The sequence below is a fragment of the Podarcis melisellensis genome (assembly GCF_964234715.1).
Source record: "Podarcis melisellensis genome assembly, chromosome: 1".
NCBI classification, from domain to species: domain Eukaryota; kingdom Metazoa; phylum Chordata; class Lepidosauria; order Squamata; family Lacertidae; genus Podarcis; species Podarcis melisellensis.
The window spans coordinates 77,334,766-77,362,703 of NC_138528.1; the positions used below are offsets into that span (position 1 = coordinate 77,334,766).

General features: G+C 42.0%; 1 protein-coding gene across 12 annotated transcripts in view; it reads left to right on the top strand.

Moving 5' to 3' along the window:
• Positions 1–9,820: 9,820 nt before the first annotated feature.
• PPP6R3 (protein phosphatase 6 regulatory subunit 3) overlaps positions 9,821–27,938 on the top strand; it is a 57,614-nt gene continuing 39,496 nt past the window's right edge. For 6 of the 12 annotated variants that reach the window (XM_081919226.1, XM_081919235.1, XM_081919237.1 and 3 more), the window contains exons 1-5: positions 9,951–10,096; positions 21,045–21,195; positions 24,190–24,298; positions 25,853–25,981; positions 27,301–27,427. In XM_081919226.1, coding sequence (XP_081775352.1) covers positions 27,416–27,427 — 12 coding nt within the window. In that variant the 5' untranslated portion in view covers positions 9,951–10,096; positions 21,045–21,195; positions 24,190–24,298; positions 25,853–25,981; positions 27,301–27,415. The other 6 variants (XM_081919232.1, XM_081919233.1, XM_081919234.1 and 3 more) reach the window with 6 other exon arrangements.

Here is a 27,938-nt window from a genome sequence, read left to right on the forward strand (position 1 = left end):
AGAAACAGTTGAAACAGAGTCTGGCTCACTTTAGCTATCGTGCAAAAACACTGGGTTGTTCTCACCATAGATCAGACCCCACATTTAGAATCATAGAATTGTAGAGTTGGAAGAGACCCAAAGGGTTATGCAGCCTGTTTCATTGCATGCAACTTCACAGTATACCTTGAGGGGATCACCAAAAATATCACCTCAAACATTCAGGAACCCACTAGAATCCATAAGTCTCTGGGGGTGGAGTCGACCATCCTAATGGGTCCCCCATCCCTGTAGGAGAAAGTTAGTGCTTTTAGCCCAAACTTATGACCAGGACAATTGGCTCCTAGAAACCCTCTCTTTTGTCACCGGAGACAAAAACCAAATCAAATAGATGACCTGCACTATGTATTGGGCTGGTGACCACTTGAGACAGTTCCATGTTAAATGATTAACAATCCTTGTTCATAGCTCAGCATCCTGCAAACAGAATACCCCATTCTGCTCAGTACCGGTTCAGCAAATATAAGCACAAATACATGTGATCAATTTAATACACCCCCTAAAAAATCTCTGCTGGTTGGAACACCTAGAAACCTTGCAAGAAATTGGGGAAAAGCAGCTACAAAATTGACACAGGCAGGAAAGAATGTCTTCAGCTCAGCAAGGTTGACTGCCGTAGTAATTCCCTCTTTGGAAGCCTGGCAAGCATCCACCACCTCAAGAGGTTTAGGATTCAAGTTTACATTTTGGTGAGATTTGCTGTCCCAGACGTGTGTGTTTTTCTAATTAGCGAAGTGACTGGAGCTATCCTCCTTCCTTATAAAGCAAAGGAGAGGAGGCTAGAGGAGGGTTGGACACTCTCCTGCTTCCTGAATGTGGGGTGTCATTCCCTTCCGATGAACTGAGAATGCATAAATAACCAGAAGCCTGTGTACATGGTTCTGGACTTGCAGTCCTAGAGAGCTGTTCTCCTAGACATTCACCAGTGCAAGCCATCGCTTTCTGCATCTGTCTAATCAGCATGAGTAACAAATCAATACGGGTGAATATCAAGGAGCTGGTTAGTCTGCATGGTTAGGTAAGGTAAAGGACCCCTGGATCGTTAAGTCCAGTCCAAAACGACTATGGGGTGCATTGCTTGTCTCACTTTCAGGCCGAGGGAGCCAGCGTTTGCCCACAAACAGCTTTCTGGGTCATGTGGCCAGCATGACTAAACTGGCACAACAAAACACTGTGACGGAAGCCAGAACACATGGAAGCTCACCTCGAAGAGTTGTTTCCCCTGTAAACTTCCTTTTTAGGAGCATTCAGGGAAGGGAAGTGGTTGCAGACCAATAACTTTCTCTTTCCACCCTCCACCCCTAATTCTGCCCAATCTTCTTTAATGCTGGCATCATAATAAGGAGGGCTGAACTGATGCAGCTGCAGACCCCTTCTCCCTCTGGATCTTATTTCCTCCAAGCATCCACAGGCCATCCACAGGCAGATTTCTGAGGTGCTGAGGCACACAACTCTGGAAAAGGCAGGTATGTATTTCCTCTCTGCAGGCTCGAGAGAGAAATGAGCACTACAGCCTGCATCACTCCCACAAGGGTCTCCTGTCAGCTCTGTGGTCCAGTATGAGGGTAGCAGCACAGACAAAAGCACTCAGTTTTAACTTGGTGGGGGATTAAATATGTTGAAACGCCAAGCCAAAGCCATCAGACTTGAAGCCACCTGGGCATACTCATTGATTCATTGGCCTTCCCTTCGTCCCTGTGTCTGCTTTCTACCCTCATCTTTAATCTTTTATGGGTATTATTCCTTCCAAAGGACCAGCGTGATCTCCATTCTTCCTCACCAAAGGTGAAAAAGCATTCCATTCTGTGAAACCCTTAGCAAGAGGGATTTTTTTTTTCTTTTGCTGAGCATTGTGTTTTTCTGTCCCTACTATGGGTAGCATCAGTAAACATCAACCCAACAAATTTAAATTCTGCTTGCCACTGGAGGACTAAGTAATGGAGGTGAATGTTTTCCCCAGGGGTGGTTGCCGCTTATTGGGCCTGCTAGGGTGGAAGGCCAATGGCAGAGCCAATGGCAGCTGAAGCTGACTAATTATAGAAGAAGAAGAAGAAGAGTTTGGATTTGATATCCCGCCTTTCACTCCCCTTCAGGAGTCTCAAAGCGGCTAACAGTCTCCTTTCCCTTCCTCCCCCACAACAAACACTCTGTGAGGTGAGTGGGGCTGAGAGACTTCACAGAAGTGTGACTAGCCCAAGGTCACCCAGCAGCTGCATGTGGAGGAGCAGAGACTCGAACCCGGTTCCCCAGATTAGGAGACTACCGCTCTTAACCACTACACCACACTGAGGAACAAAGTCTGATGCATTTGAAATCACTTGGCGGCCCTTACTGACTTACCTTAACTCTTCCCAGTTGTACTAGTAGACCTCAAAATACCCATTTGCATTTTTGGTCTGATTATATTCTAAGATATTAAACTGAAAACATAGTTTTATATCTGTTTGTTATTATTTTGTTTTTGGATTTAATTTTTAGCTAGCTCTTTTTGTGATCTTTGTATGTAGGTTTCTGAAACTATTTTTTAGAATTCAGACTATGTGAAATATGGTAGGTGATGGATTTTTTGTTGAAGTTAATGGATAGGAATTCTTCTTTAATTAAGAAGAAGAGGAAGAAGAAGAAGAAGAAGAAGAAGAAGAAGAAGAAGAAGAAGAAGAAGAGGAAGACTCTGAAAGCCAGGGCCACCACCATCTCTGGGCTGGTTCTAAGTAAGAAGGCAAGTGGATGGGGGCTAGCTCAAGGCAGACAGGGATTGTTAGGGTAATGCTTCATTCACCCTATGGGAATACCATCCCCTGGTCTCCGACTATTTTAAAAGGAGAAGGCCATCAGTGCTACCTGGCTAATACTTGTACTGTAAGAAAACCAGCCTCATATAACCAGCATGTTTCAGTCTAATTAATGCATGAAAGGGTTAATGCCATAGAGTAGGCTGGCCTGCCTGGTATAGCCTATGTCACTTCCCTTATCCTTGGGAGGAAGTGGGCAACCAAGTCTTTTGTTATACTCAGTCTACTTATGAATTTGGTGCATGAGGAGCTCTGAGCTGCTCTGTCCAGCCACATGGCTTTGGCCAGCCTCTTTTGTTTGAGACAAGAATGGAGTCTGAAACTAACATTTTAGGAACTTTTTACCATTTTTTAACCAAGCAGTTTTTTACTGCAACTTTTTCTGACTTCTGTATGGAAAAAGCACATGAATCTGACCTTTGAAGAGCTCTGTAACTAAACCATTTTTTAACTTGCCAAATACGAGATCTATCTTTGTGCTAGGGGCACTTTGGGATTCACTGGAAAGGGCACCATGTAAAGTTTTTACAGCTTCTGTTTCCAGACTCCGTTGCATGCTTTCCCATGTTAAATCTCTGCTGGGTCTTGGCTTACAGGATTTCCAACATGCACAGTCAAGCTGATTGCATTGGCAGCACCTTAGTGACATCTTCATAACTTCTAACACCACTGAGCCCACCACTGTTTTTACCGTTGGGCTGATGTGGCTGCCTCCATCTTGGATTTTTCTTTTAGAAACGCAAGACTAGCTTGCCCCTGAACAGCAAACATCTGCACGCAATCTCCTGTTTACCCCGCTCTGTGTTCCCGCTTCGCCCATGCCAGTCTCTGATGTCTTCATTTATGCAGTCTGTGCATGGGTTTTGTTTTTTAAGTGTGCCCAGCCCATTTTTATGGTTTTCTGCTCTCGACATTCTTCCAGGCCATCTGTGTGAGGCCCAGGCCAGCTGGGAAAGGACGATGATGCATCTGGGGCAGTGCAAAGAACACTCTGTGGCCACAAGCATGTTAAGTGTACGGCCCCTCGGGGAATTGCAGCTCTTTTAATTTCCGTTCCGGTCTGAGCTTGCGCATGTCTCCAGCATGTGCTGCTAACCAACTGCACACTATGCCTGAAGAAAGGTGTTGCGACAGTCCTTCAGGAAGCCATGTGCAGCTTATGTGAGTCCCAAATGGCAGAGAGAAGAGGCGGCAAACCCCTAACCTTGAATTTTAAACCCTGAGCAATGACTTTTCACTGGGGGTGGGGGCTGGGGAACGTGCTAGAGTCCAGTAGATGGCAGCAGACGAGAAAAAATAGATCTGAAAGGACAGCGTTGTGGGATAGCTTCTAAGGGCCAGTCTCTGCATTTTTTGCAATGTGTAGAAAGACTTGATCAGGTGGGGTTCTGAGGCCCTCTGGTGGCAGACTGTCAGAACCGCAGGCGTGCCCTAGAGACACAATTTTAATATTGCTATTTTAGTTTTCTCTTTAATGCAGATCGAAATAAAAAAAGCCTTCTGGAAGTAACTCCAGCCTTTTCCTGGAGTCCATCAGGAAACTAATGATACCGTCATACCAGAGTTATGAAGCATCTCTTCTGCAAACAACAGAGCATCTGCGTATGTGTGTGTTAGAGGGCAGCGGGCAGGAAAGTGTTAAAGGATTGGGGGAGGGATGAGTTAGCCACCAGATGTCCGGAGCCAATATGTAGGTCACCTATTTCCCTCCTGTGGGATCTGAATTGCTGTTCTGCATCCATGCATAAGTAAAGTCGCCTAATATGGCAGTAGTGAATCTGCTCCATTTCAGGAAATGTCAATCTGATTTCTGAAAGCAAAGAACTCAGCTGATGCCTTGAAAACTGGCACAGTTATTCTACTGCTAAGCATGCTTTTTTAAAAAAATGCATTTTTAAAAGAAATTGCTATGCAAGGTAGAGCTGACTATGTAATGTTAAACTGAAACACTGTGAATAATGGTAAGAAATAAATATGAATTTCAAAAAGTGTACAAGCTTTCAATAGGTTGTTGTCTAAGAATAACTTACTGTGCTGTACTTGAGATGTCCCCTCTCCTGTTCTTATCAAATCAATACTGTATCTACTGTATTGTAGAGAAAATTGTGTTTGCATTTTTTATTTAATAGAAATATGGATCCCCCCCCCTTTGTTCCTTGCAGATCCCTGCAATTCGGGTTTGAGAAAGTAGGAGCAAAATGTTTGGCCTTTGTGAAATATGGGAGTATAAACCAATAAGGATTGCAAGAAGAGCAGTAGCTCCTACTAACGTGAATATTAATAGGGAATGTGTGGTACTTATTTAACTTAACAATCCTGTGATTGGAGCCTTAGGCAGATAAGTATGTGCCTTTTTCAGCACATCCCCCAATACAAAACTAGATTATGAAGAGTTGAAGAAGATGAAGAGTTGAAATAAAACGTACTGACAATCATCTGTGGGTGCTGTTGGTCCTTGTAGGAAACGGGTTTTCACTATTCTTTACTGCAGACTGTGGGGTCAGATTTATTTGCTTGGAGATGATAGCTGTGAACCAACTTATCCAAAAGCTTATTTAACTCCCGATTCTCTCATACTTTATTTGAAAATGGAGATCTACTGCTGATACGATAGTGATGCTTTCTCCTTTGCAATAACTAGGTAGGATTTTATATGGCTGTGTGATATGTGAGTCAGTTACATGATAGCTGGCTGCTGCTTGGAGGAATGTTTTGTTTTTTAAAGATATAAGTGAGTTTATGGATTGGTTAAATAATAGAGCTGCAATCCTATGCAAACCTGAGAGACTTATTTCTGGTGAGACATGCATCAGATTGCACTGTTAGTTAAGTGATTAATTAGATTGTTAATTAATAATATATTTTACTAAGGTACCTGGGATTAATCAGAAAGCAGGTGGGGTTTTTTTAAACGTATGTTCTTACAAATCCTTGGGTGAGGCTGACAGGCGCTTTCTTAAATGAGGCACACCCCCAAAATCTAACTTAATATAACATAAGCATGGAGGTCTCCTTTCCAGTAAAGGTTCTGGTTGGTAATCAAACACCCTCCCCAAAGAATCTGATATGCTGCCTTCTTTCTAGACATTTCAGTGCAATTTGAAAGCTTTTCATTCCCCCCCCTGACTTTCAGAAATGTTAACATTTGAATCCACTGTATTTTAGATATTTCATATAAATATTATAAATCGCTTCAAGATGCTTAATGCTTCATCTATTCATAAATGAAATTATTATTAATAATATTTTTTGATACTTTTAGTGGTTCCCCCCCTGTGTTGCTTTATTCTGCTGCTGACATTATGATGCTGAATTTTTACAATGGAGTTTGTTTACTTTTTAAAATTGTCCTGTGGTTATTATCGTACAATATTTTATTTTAATTTTTGCTTTATGCCTGGAGAACAGTTATTGGATGGCGTATAAATGTTGTCAATAAATTGAATAAATTGTGGTGACACCTAAATAATCTTAAAGCAGAGTGCACTAATATTTTATTTGTGTGAAAATGTATAAAACTCATTTATTGTCATGTTGACTGACAGCCCCAGGCAAACAAACCTCACAGACTGATTAATTATATAAATAAAAACTTCAAATGATAAAAGCATGGCTTGGCTCCTGATCCTTTCAGGATTTGTGTGGTCAGTTTGAATTATCCTCAGGAGCATCCATATCGCTAAAGGAAAAAGAGTGGACCCCAGATATTTACCCTGTTGTGTGTCTACCTCCTGGCCTTAGGAATAAGAGGTTTCTGGTGAATAGAAATTCACCAAACACATTAATCAGACACACTGGTAAATCAGACACAGATGTTAATACTGAAACCTACACAGTCAAACCACTCCTTAGCCCTTATGGATAATTAGCTGCTATTGCAGTAGAAGGCACTTAATTAAGAACATTTTTATTGGAGGGGATCAAGTAATGGATTCATCAGAAATAACTGCATACCTGCAGAGACTATGTCTATGGATATTGATTTAGAAGTACTACTTGTGTTTAGTGGGGCTTACTCCCAAGTAATTATCTATGGCATTGAAACCCATTGAATCGCTAATAGTAACAGCAGCCTCTTATATACAGCAATTTATGTTTTCAGAATGAGGATGACAAACAAAACAATCTTAGCATTTTTAAAGCGTATTTCCCATTCTTGAGCAGCCTGTTTTTATTATTGTTATTATAATAATTAAAACTAGAAATAGATGTTTTTCACCAATAAGTTTTTCACCAAGTTTTTCATACACACACACACACACACACACACACACACACACCCATAGCTGTCAACGTTTCCCTTTTTTAAAGGGAAATTCCCTTATTCTGAACAGGATTCCTCACAAGAAAAGGGAAAAATTGACAGCTATGACACACACACGCATAAAAATGATCCATGGGGAGGGCCACTCTGCTAAGCCTTCAATGCCCAAGTAGTTTGAGAAATTAACAGAATAGTATTGTCCCCACACTCATGGCTCTACCCCTCCCCTGCCCATCTCTGGACTGGTAGACTAGATATCAAGGTTTGGAAGGAGGGAGAGTGTTTTGGCTATATGTGCAAGGCGAGAGGTTGTGCATCGTTTCTGTCTGAGCCAACAATAGCTTTGCTTCCAGGCGGCTAATAGGATCAGTGATGGAAATGAGATTAGGAAACTGATTTTGAACATTTTGTTTCATCTAAAGGGATTATGTTGTATGAGTCTTGGGGGGAAATTAATCGCCTTGTTCCTCTTAGAAGCAAACCTATATTTGTATTTGGAATCTGCTTGTTGCTGCATCATCACCATGTGATCAATACTAATTTATCAGCTTCTTCATTTATAATGATTGTCCTGGGATGCTTTTCACAACTGCATTAAGGAACTGCTCAGGGCATCCTTCTCAGGTTTTATGGTGTTGATTTTCATGGGACTGAAATCCCACTGGGCTGGACGGCAACATATCTTTTAGCCCAGCCACAAATCCAGTTTAGATAGCAGGATCCGGTTTACAGAACAGTAAAGAGTAATGCTTTAAAAAAAATATTAGTAGACCTTATTTAAAGCTGTGATCTACAAAGCATTCACATATTTCTCACCTTTCTGACAAACCTTTAGCAGCAAGAGGCTGAAGATTAATAGAATTCAAACATACTGTAGTGAGCTGGAGAAATATGCTACTTGGCATGACTGAAACATGTCTGAAGCACTTGTAATAAAAAGGCCCATTAGGTTATCCTTCTAAAGAGACATTGATGACAATACAGTGGTACCTTGGTTTAAGAACAGCTTAGTTTATGAACAACTTGGATTAAAAACGCTGCAAACCCGGAAGTAGGTGTTTTGGTTTGTGAACTTTGCCTTGGAAGCAGAACATGCTTCACTTCCTGTTGAGTGTGTTCCATTTGTAAACTGAGTCCCTCGCTGCTATGGGAAATAATGCCTTGGTTTAAGAACGCTTTGGTTTAAGAACGAACTTCCGGAACGGATTAAGTTCGTAAACCAAGGTACCACTGTACACATATTCTTGTGAAGCAATTCTCCAAATAGGATATCTTGAGCTGCTTTTCCAGTTGTCTGTTTTGAACAGGGGAAAAACGGCAACTGTCCATTGTTGAGTTTTAGCATATGTGATCTCTTGTATAAATCCTTTCTGCATTTAGCTTTGCTTCAGTTATGCAAGTCACTGAGTAGCCGCTGTAATTAAAACTGAAATAATTAATATTGGACTTACATAACAAGGGATGGAGGAAGAAAAGTGACCAGCACAGACTTGCCATGGTCACTGGCATAGCTGCCCAGATTGAAACCACACAGGAAGGAAAGGTGCACAGTACAGTATGTGACAAATGTGTCCACTTTTGCGCAAGGGTTTGTCCAGCCTAGTGAGTTAGCTGTCATATGCTGGACACAATTGCAGGACACATTGCTGCCATGCATTAGGAATGAGGCTGTTCCTCAAAACTGCAGGCTCCAGATACACTGCTGTCAAGTGTGTGTTTCCCTTATAAAACAAAATTTTAAATCCTGTTTTAAATCTTGGCCTCTTTATGCATAGTGTACTTTCATCCAGGAGGCTCATATTTACAGGGCAACCATATATATGCCTGTTTAGAAGTAAGATGTACAGTATTGGTTTTGGTGGGACTTAACTGCCAGGTGCCATAGGGTGATCTGTAGCCAAAACTTTTATTTTGTTTGGAAAGGTCAGTACTGCCTCTTTTGTAGGCTAACTAACATATTTTACTGCTTTTTTTAAAAAAAAGAGCATCGTGTGCATTAACAGTCAGCAGGTGTGAGAGGTTTTTGGGGGAGAGGAGTCGATTTTTGGACTTTAGCAGATACGTGTAAGGGTGAGCCTCCCCTGTTAAAAATTATGTTCGGGCTTCAGTGTACACAACCCCTGAAGGTGTAGAAGATCTGCCGCGAGACAATGTTAGCGAGAAAAAAATAATAGAAACTAAAGCTTTTTTCAAACGGATGCCACAATTCCAGTTAAGGATTTGTAAAGCATGTGCATTACGGGGAAAACAACTAAAAAGATTGGAGAATGCGGGCATCGATCCCGCTACCTCTCGCATGCTAAGCGAGCGCTCTACCATTTGAGCTAATTCCCCCTGCTTCTGAGCGAGTTACGCCTGATTTACAAGTAGTGCCTTTCGTAAGCCTCGTTTCGCATCAACTCCGCCCCCTCCAGTTAAAGAAGCCGCTGTTGTCAGGCAGTTTGATATCTTCAATTACACAAAGAGGGCGTGGTTTCTCACGCCGCCCAATAGGGAAGCGTATTCGTTCCTAGTCATTTGTTTGCCCTCGTTCGTTCTCATTGGTCCGAGCTCTTCGGCAAGCGATTGGCCGCCATTGGTTTATTTTTAAATGGGAGCGGAGGTTTTAGTTGGACAGCATGAACGCCTTTCAAAGTGACGTCAGTTGGTTGCTAAGGCGTAGAGGTGGGAAGTTAGAGGCGCCCGTCTGGAAACGCTGATTGGGCGAAACAAAGCCGTGACCCCGGCCTTTATCCCCTTTATTGCCCAATGGTGAGGTATCTTGGCGTGTGATCGACGACACGTTGGAACCAGTAGCAAACAGAGGCTTTTGCCATTGTCCAATAGAAGAGGTGATTGATGAGGAAAGGTGTGAGCCTTAGAGGGTTGATTGGCAGGAATGGGGGGGATGGGGACAGAGGAGGACTCGAAGGAGCTGATATGTCCGCCATCTTGAAGAGTCGGTGATGGTGGCGAGCAGTACTTTTCCCGCCTGAGCGGGGGGGGTCCGCCAGGAGGGTGGGTAAGAGGCGCTCTTGAGGAGGCGGGGGGGGGGGGTTGTGCGTTGGGCCCATTTTAGCGTCTCGAGTTTAATTGTTCTTCGCGAGGCTCGAGGACAGTAAAGGCGGGATGGGGGGGGGCTTCGTTCCTTCTTCCCTCTGAGGGATCGTGTGGGGGCCGGGGAGGCCGAGGAACCGCTTGAGTGGGAGATAGTCCTCCCCTCCCCCCGCCGCTTAGTCGCCCCTGTGAGCCGCCGCCTCTCTTTCCCGGCCTGGATCCCATAGGGAAGCGGGATGAGGCCTTCCTTTCTCCGTCTCTCTCACCCCTCACCTCCCAGCAGCGGCCTAAGCGCCTCGGTTTGTTTTGCTTCCTGAGATGTGTCCCCCGCAGTCCCCCAGTTCTGCGTCGCAGCGGCCTGCGTCTCTTCCCCTCCCGCCTCCCTCATTCTACCATGTGAGGTAGAAAGGAAGGGAGCCCCCGAAGCCTTTTCTTCTGAAGGTCTTTGGTTGCTGCCGCCGCCTTCTCCGAAACAATGAGCGGGCATTGGGGACCCCCTGCCCGCACCCCACCTCCTCCCATCCCCTCGGTCTTTTCCCCCTTGGGGAGACTCTGGGCCGGTGTGCGAACTCCTCTAGGCTTCTTTTGGGGGGTGGGAGGGAGTCTAGAAATTCCCATTTATATCCTCTCCCGTCTCTCCTACAAAAAGAAAGGGGGGAAATTGTTGTAGAAGGATGACCTCTTTCCCCCGTAAACAACCTTTGGACTCGCTTCCTTGGCTGAGCGAAGCTGTGAAATGAACCTTTGCTTAAAGGGTAGCAAGAAGGTCTTGCGCGTTTGGCTTCTGGGATGTGAACTTGGGTGGTGGGAGCTCGTTTGCGGTTTCCTGCAGCAGCTGCTGTGATATGACTGTATTAATAGAGCGGGATACGAGCATCCTGCTTCAGGCAAACACTTTGGGCGGGATTTAAAGCTTTTATCCCTCACAAATAAAGCACATTCTAGGTTGTTAGATACTTCCTCTGCTCCGACGCGTCCTTTTTCCTGGCCGGGACAAAGTTAGAGGGAAAGTGTTAACGTCAATTGGCTGCTTTTTCAAGCAATACTTAACTATTTTTAGATTGAGAAACTTAGTAAAAACAACAACTTCCTGCAACAATCCTTGATTTAAAATCGAGGAGAGTTCTTTATGTACTCTTGCATTCTAATAGATATTGCAACATTTTTTTCCACTAGAACTGGCAGTTTCATTTTAAACTATGTACAGTACTTGTGTTAGTAACATTGTGCAATGTTTGTGATAATGCTGTCCTGTGGAATCTGAGTTTAATTAGTAATACTAACATCTGAACTCCACTAATTTTTGAACTTTTGCTAGTGGGGAAATTGATCAGCCTGATAGAGGTCCTTCATTATTTTGATGGTTTCCATGGGGAAGATATTGAGGGGGAAAGTCTTCCTGACAACATCAGTGGAGTAAAAGGAAGATAAGAGACTAGGTAGAATAATAAATAATTGCTCAAAGGATAAAATGGGTTACTACTAAAAATTACCTAAAAAATGTTTGGAGTGCTCAGATACCTATGCTTTAGTATCTAATTCTGCATGTACTTCCAGCCAGATTAGGGTCAGGAAGGGTTGTTTTTCATATTGACTGATGACTGTCTCCCCCCCCCCCATATTTTCTCTTGTATCGTGGCATCCTTATTGGCTTGAGACATCTGTAAACACAGCCTTTCCTACTACAGGCACATCAAGAAATGGTGCAGCTTTCTTGATGTGCTATGCATTAGCTTTCTAGATTTGAATTCTTTAATTCTGTTTCCACAGATGGTACCGTATTTTTCGCACCATAGGGTGCACCGGACCATAGGGCGCACCCAGTTTTTTGGGGGGGAAATAAAGGGGGAAAAATTATTTTCCCCCCCAGGTGCGGGGCTGGGGCGGGGGAAGCTAGAGCTTCCCCCGACCCCAGCCCTCAAACAGGCAGCTCTCCGCAAGCAGCGGGAGCGCTCCCGCTGCTTGCGGAGAGGTCCCCGAAGCCTGGACGCGCTGAGCTCAGCGCGCCCAGGCTTCGGCATGCAGGCACCTCTCCGCAAGCAGCGGGAACGCTCCCGCTGCTTGCGGAGAGGTCCGCGAAGCCTGGACGCGCTGAGCTCAGCGCGCCCAGGCTTCGGCATGCAGGCACCTCTCCGCAAGCAGCGGGAACGCTCCCGCTGCTTGCAGAGAGGTCCGCGAAGCCTGGACGCGCTGAGCTCAGCGCGCCCAGGCTTCGGCATGCAGGCACCTCTCCGCAAGCAGCGGGAACGCTCCCGCTGCTTGCAGAGAGGTCCGCGAAGCCTGGACGCGCTGAGCTCAGCGCGCCCAGGCTTCGGCATGCAGGCACCTTTCTGCAAGCAGCGGGAACGCTCCCGCTGCTTGCGGAGGGGTCCGCGAAGCCTGGACGCGCTGAGCTCAGCGCGCCCAGGCTTCGGCATGCAGGCACCTCTCCGCAAGCAGCGGGAGCCCAGCGCTGGGCTCCCACTGCTTGCGGAGAGGTGTGCGAAGCCTGGAGAGCATGAGGGGTTGGTGCGCACCGACCCCTCTCACTCTCCAGGCTTCAGCGAAAGCCTGCATTCGCACCATAGGACGCACACACATTTCCCCTTCATTTTTGGAGGGGAAAAAGTGCGTCCTATGGTGCGAAAAATACGGTACTTCCAGTGGCTCTTTCACCTCTCGCCTCTGTAAGTAGAATGGAGGGAAACCTACATTAGCTAGCTAGAGCATACAATGCATTTTAAATAGAATACTATACCATTTCCACTATCAATCTATTTTATTTTCATCCTGCTTTTCATACAAATCTCAAAGTGACATTAACACCTACAAGTGATATATTCCAGGCTAAAAATAAGTTGTAGCATCAGTTGTGGGAAATAATGGCCTTTACATAGATTAGGTGATCATAAAGTTCTTCCAACTTTTGATTATTTCAGTATTTAAGAATTTGAAGGGAAAGATGAAAACCTTTAAGTAATTATTTAATTTAAAACTTCTCTGTTGGAGATAAATTGTTTGTGTTTTCAAGGCTTAATTAGGATGGAAATATCACTAGATAAACACCATTTCTTGCATGTCATAGGAGACAGAGGATGAAGGCATTTTTTCACTTTTCACAACTAAGGCTTCAATCCTATACAGTGGTACAAACGCTTCGGGTTACAAACACTTCGGTACCCACAAATTTGGGAATAAATCCCATTGAACTCAAATGAATATTACATTAGAGTAGATAGGTATAGGATTGCACTGTTTACTTGAGCAAGAATCCAAGAGTCAGTTCTAATGTATATTCTAGCCAGCATAGGTTAAATGCTGTTATTCTGGAAGTGGGATAAATGAAAAGACTTTCACACTGGAGCTGTTCTGGAAATTGAGTTACAATTTCGTGCTCCCAATCCTAGACCCAGTGAAATCAGCTAATGTTAAAGCTGATTCAGTCCTATGTAGGGTGAAAATTACTTTTGAAAGTTAGTGGTGCTATGCTTCTGCAATACAGTAGTAGGTTAATGAAACTAACCTTTACTCTTAGTCCCAAAACAGACCAGATATTACATATCTGTGGTCAAAACTACCATTTTCTCTTAGAAGTAGTCATGAGGTCTCTGGGGGATTTTTGAACCTTCTCCATATGCTTTTTTCCTGGCGTAATCTCTGCCCACCTTTCAGCTACTACTTACAGAAATGGAGAAAATTCACAGGTATTCTTACAGCTTCTCATAGTGGGTCAAATAGCAGACATGTTTTGGCTGGGAGAGGCATGATTTGCATTTGCAAAATGGCATACAGGAAAGAGTTAAAGTCCCTCTGTTCTGTGGTCTTGATGCAGTCTAGGAGCCTCTGTGGGTATATTCAAAAGAGATCTGCAGCAATGGGAGATGAATCACAAATCTCAAGCATTTCATTTAGTATCACTCTTAATTTACTTTAAAATATAAAGCCTAGCTTTTGACCTTGTCATTAAGATTGAATTTGAGATTGGGGTTTACTTATGTTTGATCTAAAAATGCATATTGGATCTAACAGTGTTGGATTTTTGAGCATGAAAAGGTGATACTGGAGAATGTTTAAAAGGCGATGTGGAATTATGATTACATGAATGATTTTGTAGGTTCAGATTGATCGCTTTAGTGAAGGGCATCAGAATGACACAGTTAATTTATTGGTAAAAGATGAAGTCTGGTTTACATAAATGCAGCCAAAATGCACACTAAACCAGTAATACCAGTCTCCACTGCAAATATATTAACTAGAGCAACTGGTGGGGTATATGGGGTGTTAGGGGCAGTTTGAGTGTATGAGGTGTTAGGGGCAGGATACTACCTCTTGTGTGGGACATGTTGTGCTCCTTCTGGGGCAGCTTGTCCACCTTTGGTCCCCACCCTGCACTTAGCTCTTACCTCTGGCTCCTAGAAGCTGTCATCAAGCAACAGCAAGTGGACACACCCCATGAAATGGCTTTTGGGAGCCAGTGTGGTGTAGTGGTTAAGAGAGGTAGTCTTCGCGTCTCCGCTCCTCCACATGCAGCTGCTGGGTGACCTTGGGCCAGTCACACTTCTTTGAAGTCTCTCAGCTCACAGAGTGTTTGTTGTGGGGGAGGAAGGGAAAGGAGAATGTTAGCCGCTTTGAGACTCCTTAAAGGGAGTGAAAGGCGGGATATCAAATCCAAACTCCTCCTCTTCTTCTTCAACTGGCTGGCTAAACTGGGCAAGGGTAGCTGATGGGTCTCAAACCTTTGGTGAGTTAGAGACTTCCCGTGCATGCAAAGACATGCTCTGGTGGATTGAGCAGACAAGACCAAAAGTGGACAAGACCAAAAGCTTCCTCAAGAAGCCAATTTCTGCATGTGCTGTAGAGGGAAGTGAGGGGCAGGTGGGGCATGTCAACCTGGGAAGGGAAACTCCTATCCTAAACCTCTGCTGGCTTGCTGAATACATTTGGGAGAAGAAAAGGCTACACAAAACCATACACAGGGACTCCATCCAGAGTGGAGTCCCTAAGATGGTTGCACGGCACTGTGTATGCCTCCTGTCAACTGTTGCAGCCAAGCTGACACCAATATATTGCTCTGCTTTCTTTTGGACCACATCAGTGAGGCCGAGAGGAGGGTCTTGTTGTCTAGGCAGCCCAAGACCTCAATACACACTGTTAGGCTTGCGCTCCAAGTTGCTACTAAGGTAGCAGTTAGGCTTAGCCGCTGGAGGCGCACTCTGTTGTCTCTTGAGGCAGACTGGTGCCAACAGAGCAACTGGTTTGTAAGAATTCAGAATAGCAGTTTGTTCTGGTTAATTCTTGAATATAAGACTGGTATCTCTGTGTGTAAGTCCTTTGCATTTTCACATGCTGGTAAGAACTTGGAATACTGTAGTGTAGCCTAAGTGCTAGTAGGTCACGCCTAAGTGATGGGTTAGGAACAACATTTTCCCAAGGGAGAAACATGTTATAATTGTTAATGCTGCTTTACATTTATTTAGACTTGATGTGCTGGGAAAAGTTGCCAAAAAAATGGTATGCATCTCTGAAGTTGAGCAATGAAAGTGGCCAAGTTGGGTAATGATACCAAATTATTGAAACTGGTAAAAGCAAAAAGTGGTTAGGATATGATAGGAGTGTTAGGGTGTTAAAATGGCAAATGAAATTCAGTGAAAGCAAGTACCGGTATGTGAAGTGATTCATGTTTTATAATGGTGGCTAAATTGGTAGTGACTGACGGTGGGCTAGTAGTGGACAACTTGAGGTGATATGAAAAGTGCAGATTTCCTATTTGGGATCGTTAGAAAAGGATTGAAAATAAAACTGCTAGTACAGTGCCATTATACAAATCTATATAATGAACTTCGAATATTCTGTAGAGTGCTGGTTGTTGTACCTCAAAAAGAGGCTATTGTAGAGCTGGAAATTTTTTAGAGAAGATCAGTCAAAATGATCAGTGGGCTGGAGCAGCTCTTCTGTGAGGAAAGATTACAATGTTTGGGGCTTTTTAGTTTACAGAAAAACGCAAGAAAGAGGGGACATGAGAGAGGTGTATTAGATTATGAATGATGTAATAAAGAGAAGTTTTTCTCCCTCATACTAGAACCAGTGGCCATCCAATAAAGCTGCATGTTGGAAGATTTAGGACAGACAAAAGAAAGTACCTCTTCACATAGCATATAGTTATCATATGCATATGCATATTCCATAGCATCTATGGAATAAGGTCACCAGTTTGGATGGCTTCAAAAGAAGTTTAATTCATTGAGAAGGAGGTATTCAGTGGCTACTCGCCATGATGGCTATACTGTGTCCATTGTCTGTATACCTCTCAATACCAGTTGCTGGGAATCACAAGTAGGGCGAGTGGTGTTATCCTCAGGTGCGACTTGCAGGCTTCCCATGGGCATCTAGTTTCCCACTGAGAACAGGATGCAGGACAAGGTAGGTCTTTGGCCTGATCCAGCAGGGCTCTTCTAAAAATTACTGAGTCTTTTAAAGATAACTTGAAGTAGAACAAACAATATTGCAGGAAACAAACCTGGGGGTACTGTGTGCCTAAATAGTCTGCTCTTGATTATTTAGTGAACTTCAGAGCCATATGTTTCCACTGCCTTCAGATGTTTCACTAGAAAACCACCATGCTTGAAATGGATCTAAAAGGTTTGTACACTACCTGTCCTAGTGGACTGACTGTAGAACATAGCTTAATTGGTAGAGCACGAGACTCTTAATCTCAGGGTTGTGGGTTCAAGCCCCATATTAGGTTAAAGATTCCGGCATTGCAAGAGTGGAACTAGATGATCCTCATAGTTCCTTCCAACTCTACAATTCCATGATACTATTCTTGTTGTGATGTCATAGTGAAGGTGCTCTTCCTGGTAGCAATTTCATGGTCTCCTATCTTACAGCAATAGTGTTGTAGACATCTGCTCAACCTAAACTATAATAAAATAATGATACCTTTGGGTAGATAGGGAAAACCATGGCTTCATTTGCAGTTAAACCTAGGAATATATATTTGAGGGGGGAAATGTTCTTTTGGTCACTGGTTGAGGCAATGAGCTGTGCTTCAAATGCATCATGGTTGGAGTTGAAGTTGAAATGAAATACAGCTCTAACAAGGTTAAAAGGCATAAGCACACTTCTACAGATATTTTTACAAGTCAGTATAGAATTAATACGGTTTAGCCTAGTTCTTCTCACTCTGTTCTCCTTCCACCTCACCCCCGTCATTTGAAAGAGAATGTTTCCTCAGAACATGCAGTTTCCATGAGCTAGTTGTTTCTCTGGTTGCTTGTGCTTTGAAGGGCTGGCCCCGGTTGAAAGCCCTCAGCCTCAAGATCCTCATGAATCGGAGGTTTGCCTTTGCCAAAGAAATGGTTAATTACTACTTGTTTTTATTGTATTGTAAGTCCCATGTAAGGGGATAAGGACTGCGTAGAAGAACCCTGAGTACAGACTTTCTCCCTTCAGAACCCTGTGTGTGAGAAAAAAATCGGCTGTGGAATTATCCTTGCTGAATTGGACCATTGATCTTGGTTTCATAAGTATTGAGAAGTTTCAGGGGATGTTTCAATTTACCCAGATTTAGGTTCCTTTGGAGGGAGGTAGCGCTGGATGTCTGTGGAGTTTTTGTAGTAGTTTAATTTGTTTTATTTAAAAATAAACCAGTCGAACATACTTGGGAACAAATAGTTTGTGTACATTATATCTCCCAAGAAAATCACCCTTAAACCCCCAGATGTTTTTAGCTTACTGCTCTTATTCTGCTACCTGTGTGGCTCTGCCTCTGTTTCCCAAAGCTGTTCCGCTAGTGCTCTCAGGTGCTGCATCCCTTCATTTGGAAGGGGATGATGAGTCATTTTTGCTAAATATGGCGTTCTCTTCCCAGCTGTTTCCTAGCTCTCCTGGATAGAGATGTATTTTTTTATTTTAAAAAAATTGGAAGCCCCGCTTCTGGAAATACTGTTTTTCTGTTTTTTTCCAGGGTTTCCCCCAATGGAAAAATGTTTTTTTGAGAGGAGGGAACACAATACTTGTTTTTACAGTACAGTGGTACCTCGGGTTACATACGCTTCAGGTTACAGACCTGTAACCCAGAAATATTACCTCAGGTTAAGAACTTGGCTTCAGGATAAGAACAGAAATTGTGCTCCAGCGGCGCGGCGGCAGCAGGAGGCCCCATTAGCTAAAGTGGTGCTTCAGGTTAAGAACAGTTTCAGGTTAAGAATGGACCTCTGGAACGAATTAAGTTCTTAACCTGAGGTACCACTGTAATCTTTCTATTTCAAAAGTCAGTTTCTTATCATAGAATTTTGTCTGGTATATACACTTTTTCAGACAATAATTACAAATTGATTTCCCTCCAAGTTTCTGTTACATGTTGTTATTATTAATTTAAAAATGTATACCACCCTTCACCCATAGATCTCGAGGCAGTTCACAACATAAAAATACAAGTTAAAAAACACAAAATACATAATAAAAGCAAACCAATAACCCCTTCCCCCTCCAACAAACCTTTAAAAGGGAATAGGATGTTAATCAGCCCAAGGCCTGGTTGAAGAGGAACATTTTCTCTTGGTGCCTAAGGTGTATAATGAAGATGCCAGTCGAACTTCCCTGGGGAGAGCATTCCACAAGTGGGGAGCCACTACAGAAAAGGCCCTTTCTTGTGTTGCCACCCTATCAACCTTGTGTGAAGAAGGCACACAAAGATGGGCCTCAGATGATGATCTTAGGGCCTGGGTCAGTTCATATGGGGAGAGGTGGTCCTTGAGCTACAAGCTGCTGAACTGTAAGGAACCTAGTATCTCTGGGGTTTTTTATTATGAAATTTATTACATGTCCTTCTGACTTTCACAATTTCAAGCACTCATTTCCACTAAAAGCTGAGAAAAAGAGTAATTTACATAATAATGCAGTAGGCATGCTTGATCACTGACTTATAAAGAACTTTCAAGGAGTCATTTTTGGCCACCTTCATCCTTTCATGTCCATTCTACCCAGTTACTACTGGCCTTTGCTTCTGGAAAAATTTAGGCACTGAAGAAATAGTAATCACTCCTGAGGGTCTTTTGAAAAATTGAAATGCAACTGTTGTGGGCTGCAGATCAGTGCAATAATGGAGAATTGCTATTTTCAAAACAACTTTTACTCACCTGTCTACTTCCTCTACTCTGATTACATTTGTTGCCCCAAAACTGTATTTCAGTTCTCAAGCAGCTTTTGTTGGGATTGGTCATGACTCATGAGTACCTAGTTTGGCTCTTGGTCTTTGAAGAAATTCTCTTACTCGGTTATGTCTCCATGTATACAGGGAATGCTGAACAGAAACCCTTAATTTCACAGATATTCCTCTTGTTCCCTTAATGTGTATGATTAGGACTTCTGACCGGAGGTTTATAAATTATGTTTCTACACAGCATCAAGGCTTTATTTAGTTCCAGATCATAACCAATTAGCATTCATTCTCATTCAGGAAATAAATGAATCATGTTATTGGAAACTTGTTTTTAATCTCCAGCAAAAAGGACTGCTTTGAAACATTCTATCTTTATCTAGTAAAAGTGATTATTCAACAGTCTTTTGCATTGACATTTGGTTTGAAGATTCATTATCCTATTTGCTGCTTAAATTGAAAGAGGTCATTAGTATCTGAGGGCACTCAGCAGAAACAACATTTCCATTATAAATGTAAACTCACTGAACCCACACAATTCTGGGAATTACAGCTTTGTAAATGTGTGTTTTGGCTCTCATTTCCTTAGAGAATGTAGTACCCATTTATTAAATAAGGAAATTGTATGATTTGGTTAGTATACTGTCCCATGTAAATCAGTATTGAAAGACAGAATATGGAGGCCTAATAGTAATGAACTGTTGCAGTTGTTCTGGTGATTCTAATGCTCAGGATCAAAAGGAGTACTTGGGGTATGCTTGGGCATACCTGATGTTCTCTGTTTCCCCTACGAGTGGACACCCCATACCACATAATAAACTGCTCCTGAAAGGCTCCTTGCTTCAAAAGTGGTTTTCCATGTATGCTGCTGTTCAAGAACTAGCACCCAACACAGTCCCTTTGGTTAAACAGTGATTGAGTTGTCCACTTGTTTTGATCCTGGACGCCATTCATATCGTTGATTTTAATACCACATAATGTACAAGAGCATATAGTAGTTCTGAATTTCTATCCCTTTTAAAATTTAAAGACTTGTCCTAGGAGCATTTTGCGACAGGGAATTTAATTAGCTCTGGGTGCAGTACTGCACCTAAGATTTCAGATTAAAACTGCAGTGTGGAAGGAAAGGAGGACCTTTTTCTGCCTCCCCACTTCTAGCTACTCTATGAAGACTAGAGAAGAGACCCTCTTAAGAATATTAGGGTGGTGGGCGGGGGAAGGACTAGACTATGTGAAAAATGAACACAGTGTTTTAGCTGCAGTTCATACATTTTCAGCTTTGTATTGTTGTTATAAAAAAGCGCGCCTAGACTTTCCGTTGTTGTGCCCATAATCTGGGTTTAAGGTGCCATTTAGCGTCGAATAGTTTTTATATCTTTCTAACACTGCTTAGAACTATAAATAAAAACTGCATGTTATTTTGATTAATGTTCATAATCCATACCAAACTGCTTTTTTAAATGCAGTGTGTGTTGGGGGGGGAATAATAATGTTTGAGAATACTAGCAATTGAAATGGGGAAGAGTTAAATTGGGTACCATTGCTTTGGTGATTATTGAAACATTATGGTTCCTGCAAATAGCCTCAGCAGTTTCTCCAAGTACAGTTTAAGCTTTTCTCTCTACTATTGTGTAAAATATGTGAGAGACGTTACCCTGATTAAATTGCTCTCATGTTACTAGCTCTGTATATATTCCTTTATTCAGGTGTTCATTATTGACTTCACTAATAAAATTGTGTTGACATTATAAAATTGTATTGTGTTTTCTCATAGGAAGAAATCGGCTTCATCTTAACCTAATTCAGCCTGCTAATCTGCTAATACTGTAGATTTAAAGATTTTGCTGCTGCCTGGATGCCCTGTAATGGGCAAGGAGTCACAAAGAATACATTTTTTTTTCCTTTTTAAAATTTTCTGTTAACAGGTAAGAAATACCACCTAGTATGCTTCTGCAGATGTTGCTTAATGTTTTGGAGTTTGCTTCTTCCCCTAAATATTGGCTAAACACAATGAATAACTTTATTTCTTGCTCTTTGCTTTCCCCCCTTTTTTCTTTTGAAGCCCTTAGCTACACATGCAGTTTATCTCCATTACTAATGACTTTAAATTCAATTTAGGATCAATATGGCATCGACACTGCAAGTTTTTTGTGCATGTTTACAAAAACGGCACATAACCTGATCTGTAAGTCCTGTTTTGGAACAGGAATTGAAGCCCTGGGTTGCTGGAAAATAATCCATGATCAAGTCATGTGCATGTTTATACTAAATCTGATTGAATAGGATTGCCTGGGTTTAATTCCTTTATTTGAAAATGGTTTTGCCTTTAACTCAAGTTTGCTTCTTGATGCTTCCTCAACATTACTTAAAGATAGTCTTTCTGGTGAGTTGGGAGGTGACTTCTCAGTATCGTGTGATTTGTTTAGATTCTTAATTATTGTGACAGTGCTGCAAGATTGAATTTCAATTGCCAGTTTAATTTAACTAGCTTGCATTAATTGGATATCTGCCACTTTTCTTGCCCCCATTAGAAGGCAGAAGTTCCTCCCTAAAAGCTAGAGAAGTCAAGCACATAGTGACAAGTTTTTGAAAATTATTATATGTTGAAATGGTGACATAGAGGAGAGTTCACATTTGCCATTACTGATGTCATTTGCTAATGTAACATTTGGAAAGAATACTGCTTAGATATTTTACTTGTTACTTGTTTAACCATGCCTGTGTTTCTGAGCTAGGTTTAAATGTCCAGTTAGGCTACTTTGAGCAACTTTTCCTTGCTTCTTTGGACAGAGGATGAGAAAGCTTCACACTGCCAAGTGTTTGTGGTTACTTGTATAAACTCTAAATGTTAGGTTCCTTCTTTGCAAGGAAATGATTTTGTATGAGCACTCCTGTGGCTTAATGTAAGGTGGTAAATGGCCTTCAGAATGCCAGCAGTACTTGTTAGCATGTTTGCTGCACCTCTTTGAAGGGTGTTCACAACTGAAAGGCGCTATTTCCATTTGCTGCCTGCCTAACTCATAACAGTGTGGGCACCTGAAGCTAGGAGTTTGATCTCCTAAAATGGGTAGGTCTTTACAAGAGGAGGTGGTCTTTGGGGCACTTTTTGGAGGTCACAAGACACCAGCTTAATCTGAATGCAACTAAAATACAGATAATGGAATAAGACCTACTTCCTCAGGAAGCTGGTGCACCAACCAAATTTGGTGAAAGGTGCTTCAGGCTACAAAGGCTACTTGAACGTCTGAAGACCAATGCTGGATCCAAAACCATGCGTGACCTGTCCAGAAGCAGGTGAACACAGTTCTGTAGTATGGTAAATTCCTCACCAACAATGTGTTATAAAGGGATTAAGCTTGCATTTCTTCCCTCAGCCCAGGCAGTGACTGATTCCAGACACTCTTGTCCGTCTTAAAATGGGTACTATATTTCTGCATGCAGGTCCCTGATTAGCACAAATTTGAAAGCTGGCAATGTAATTCAACCATACACTACCAAAAGGTGAGCTTATAAAGAAAGCAGAAGCAACCTGAAACAAATAGTGACTCTTAACCCGTTGTTGCATTTGCATGTCACAGGAAATCTTAGCTTTCTTAGCAAATTGTTACCTGACATTGCTGACACTTCACTAGTCTCCTGGTGCAAGTGGGATCAATTAACCACAATTCCTGGCTTAGTATTGCGTCCAAACTGGGGGCTGTGGTTTGTTCTGCTCAACTAGCATCAAGAAGCTGAAGACAAATGTTGATTTCATATTGTGACTAATCTGAAAATGGAGCATTTAACTTCGATTTTCCTTCAAAAGTACATGCCTTCAAAAGTTAGTAACTTATTAAACATTAACATTGAATTGTTCTAAGTTCTGCTAAACTAACGTCCTCTCTCTCATGCACATGTGAAAGGGAAGAGAGATGGGGGTGCATTATGGTGCATGTTAATTCTGTTTATATGACTAAGTAGCCAGATTTTAAATAACTGAAGTGGATTCTAACCTCTCCATGTTAATTCATTGGAAAGTAGATGCAAAAGTATCTGAGTTACATGAGAGGATCTAACAACATTGAAGGCAGGGGGAAAGTTTCAACAATGTCCTCAAGGTTGAGGTGGGCACACTTTAGCCTTGTGGAATTTACTCCCCCCCCCCCCGAACTGAGGCCCATGAACCACGGCCAGGTATAAAACAGTTGCTGGTGGGATGGATGGCTCTTAGAACTAAGAAGCATGAGCGCCTATGAGTACATGCTCATCCCAGGAATTTATTTTTAGTATCAGAACTGAGCTCTTTGGGGTGGTTAGCTAGTAGGTCAGGATCTATTGATAGATCACTGAGTGATTTTTCAGTAGATCGACAAGGGTTATATGGCCTAATTATTTAACAACTCTTACCTCCCAACTAGACAGTGAAATCCTTTCTTCATTGTTCAAATTAACCTCTAGAAATGTTAAGAAAGTTGACCAACCTAGCATGGTACAACTTTCTTAAGATACTTAGAGGTTAATTTGAACAATGAACATCACACCAACTTGTGCTAGTTAATTGGGAGTGTGTGTGTGTGTTTACTGTAGGTGACATTCTTGGGATTTTCCTTGTTAGCTGCTGAGTTGAATGACAATTGAGGGGAGAGCTCAGATATTCTCACAATGTAGCCTCCAAGTCAAATGCCCATTGACACTGGTTGATAGGAGGAGTTTGGCTAACTGGTAACGATTGTGGATACCACCCAGTGGCAGACATTCTTTTGACTAAACTAAAAGGGCTTCCCTTTCTTAGGTGAATTGTATCCTTTTTTTCCTTGATTCTTTGAATAAAAGTTACTTTGTTGGTGAATATGATCGGAATACCTGGTCTGTGGGCTACCTTATATTTGTATTAAGACAGGAGGATTACAGTAAAAAACAAAAGTTCATTCTATGTGCAGGCGTGGTCGAGGCAAGGAGGGCTGTTTTTGAAGGAAAGAAGGTGGCAGTTAGCTATCAGTTCAGAAGGTTCGCTGAAGAGCTGAGTGAGAAGACTCCAAAGTAGTAAAGGTACCCTATCAAAGATATTGGTTAGATAAGGAATCATTTTTGGAAAGCTTTTCATAAGATGATGATGAGAGGGTACAGTAATCCTAGAGGAGATAGTACATATCGCCAGAATACGAAGGGAAGTAGCAGCTCCTCAGTTCATGTAATGTGTGCTCCCAAAAGTTGCTCTATGGAACAAGATACATGGTTCTAGGTCATGAGCAGAAGTAAATACAGTACACTTGGAAGCCATGCCTCCTTGTTTGTTCACATAGTGTCTGGTTGAATGTACAAGTAGCAATGGATAGTCTTTCCTTGCAGACTCGCAGCCAGTCCTATTAAATTGAGGTGGGCAGTCTATTCTAGTGCAAACCAGACTCCGTTGATGGAAATTCTTTGTCTCAAACTGTATTCTATTGAGTAGGTTGGGCTTTATTGCCCAGCATTGTAAAGACTAAAATTAGAAATAGTGAGTAATTTGTTTGATCCTGATGAGATTGGAATTGCAAGAGGGATCAGTCGTGGCAACTTTTTCCATATATGAGTAACAGCAAAGGAAGAAGATATTATTGGACTGAGATGACACTCAAAAGTGTCTTGCCAGGCTTGTTAAAAATATGCAATGATATGATCATAGTTGTATATGGGAAGAACAAAGCTCAGCATCTGTTTTTATCCGTTTTTAAAAAACACTTCATTAATTTTGCACACAGTTTAGAGAACAATAGCATGCAATAGGGCAGAAATTGTGAAACACATTTTGATGGGCAGTAGATATAAGTAATATAGATAACTGGTGTACCCTATATGTCATAGAAGGAGTACAGACATAGGAAATGAACTAAAAAGAAAGGAAAATGGCGGTGCATTAAAAAATCCATATAACTCTACAAAAAATCACGCCATTTTCACACATTGCATATATCTGCCAAGGCTGCTGCCAAGGAATGTGGCAGCTGTGCCCTGTTAGTATATTCAGTAAGTTTTTTCCAAACTGCCCAGAGGTTTGATTTTGATTTGATTTAATATTTGTATTCCACTTTTCCAACAACAAATGTTGAGCTCAAAGCGGCTCACAATAATCACAATAGCATTAAAAAAAGTTGCAATTATTATAATATCAAACACAGTAGCTTATAAATGAAGCAAACAACAGCGACAGATTCAACAAGAGAATTAATACAATTCAATAAAGTCATAATAACTGATAGTGTTGCCAGGATACTTCCTAATTGCATGGAACCTTACTCCAGAGCTGCCCTGTTGATTATCAAATTCATTGTTTTGCAACATAGCAATGGATGGAAACCTTGTTCCCTATACATGAACTATAGAATGCTACATGGAACTATACACTTACAAAAACATTTGAGGTAGGTAGGCAGGGTTGTTGAGTTAGTTGTGAATCTGATTATCAGTTTCTGATATGATGGGAGGAGAAGATTATCCAGACCCATTTTAATATGGCTTTGGGCCTTACAAGAGAGAGGCGTTGGAGGTCTGCTGCTCAACTCCTTGGCACTTATGCTGTAGTATACTGCTGGGTTTCATCTTGTTCCCCATGCTTTTTAACAGCAATATCAAGCCACTGGGGAATCTAGACCATGAGGTCACCAGTATGTCATTTCAGTGAGTTGGAGCACAAAGCCACCAGTATGTAGATGACAACCATATTCTGGCCTCTCTCCAAATCATCGTAATCAGGTGAGGCTCTGCAAGTGCTGAACCTTTGAATAACTTCTGCCCTTCCACAATGTTTTGGGAAACCAGCGCTAGGTAATCATCTTCCAAGAAGCCTGGCTTGCACATGGATCTAATTGTAAGATCCCCATGGTGGGTGCCCTGCAGCAAAAGAGTAGGAGAGCAAAAGAATAAGACTCTAAACTGGATACACTGTGTGGAATGAAGATAAGATTTATTCATGTTGACGCAGAGCTCCAATGAGGCTTGGTAGTCAAGCATATAATTAGTGACCCCTTCCTTCAATGGGATGTGTTGACCACCAGCTTCAATTGCTTTTGAAAGGGATTAGATGAGGCTATAAATGGCTGCTAGTTATGATAGGATCACAGGGAGAATGCCTCCAAATACCAGTCACTGAGGTGCAACAGTGGGAGAGAGCTATTTCCCTCCTGTCCTGTTTATGGGCTTCTCATAGGCACAAGGTTGGCTAGTGTGGGAGATGGGAGAGTGGCCCACATGAGTATTTGGTCTGATCCAACAGAGCTCTTAGGTTTAGTATTGATCAGTTATTCCTGAATTGGAGCACTGCATGTTGCAGTTGATAGCATCAGTTTGGGATGGAAAATTCACCAAGTGTCTAATCACTGTTTTAGCTAACTCCATGGGAGGGGATCGTGAATTATGCACAGTGGTTCTCAGTTCACAACAAAGTTGAACCCAAAGCAGCTCACAGTAATAGCTTCATTTCCAACATAACCATTCAGTACTTAATGTAGTTTGACCAGATACATACAGTAATTTGAAATGCTTTATCACAATTGGTAGTTGAATACTAATACAGAGCCAGCTCACATAATCCATCTGGGAAGGGACCTTCTTCCTTTCTTTTCACTGCCACAAAGAAAGGAGGTAGAAGTTATCTGCCACAGTAGTGCTACAGCTACACCCAATTTTTACTCATCAAGCTGTAAAGTCCAAAGTTCTCAGGTCCAGTACAGTTTCAGTGTATTGCCATGTGCATAAGGTTGAAGAATGAATAGGGGTATGCCTGGTCCTAATACGACATACAGTCCCGAACAAGGAATTGACTACTCCATAACTGAATGCAGTGTGGAGTCTATGAAACATGTTTATGCATTTGTCACCATGAGAATCAGAAAAGTGCCACTAGATTCATTTGTGTCAGTAGTAAACACCATGACATTTATTTGAATGTTGGCACATTTGTAAACCTAGTAAAGTCTTAATGCTGTGGGTTTATTAAAGACAAGTTCTCTTATTTTAAGGGTTCCTCTGATTTGCCCTTTGATCCATTTTGTGGTGTTTTTCCTTATTCCAAGGGTCCTGGCCTCCTGTTGAAAAGTGATGGAATAATCTGGTCAGCATCTGCCATATTGAGAAACCAGCCCCTAATACGGCTTGCCTGGGAGAAAGTTTGTGAAATAACGCAGTAACATGTTTGCAGTAGTATGCTTTTCTTTTTTGTTGCTACTTACTGTTAGTCTTTCCTGAATCAATTCATTGAAAATCAATGAAATGTATGTATGTATGTATGTATGTATGTATGTATGTATGAATGTAGCTAGGGAAATATTTTCATACAGCATGATCTATGCATACATTATTGGAAGTAAGCACCACTGTGTTCAGTGGGACTTAATTTCAAGTAAGTATGTGTAGGTTTGTAAATTTAGTGCCCAGGAATTATTCTGGAACTCTTTGTCAGAAGTACTATTGTTCACAGATTTGGGTTGCTTTGATTGGGGTTAAAGTCTGGAACACTGATTTTATTTTTAATAGATGTAGAATGAACCTTGCTTTTTGGCTTGAAAGTTACCCTGTATTTGTCAACAAGAAATGGTTGCGGTAGCCTGACAAATAAGCCAATGTTTGACTTCAGTTTGTGTGTAAATTATACTGTGTGTGAAATTTGAGCAACTTTTGTAAGTGCACTAATACCTTAACTGGTTGGCTAGCT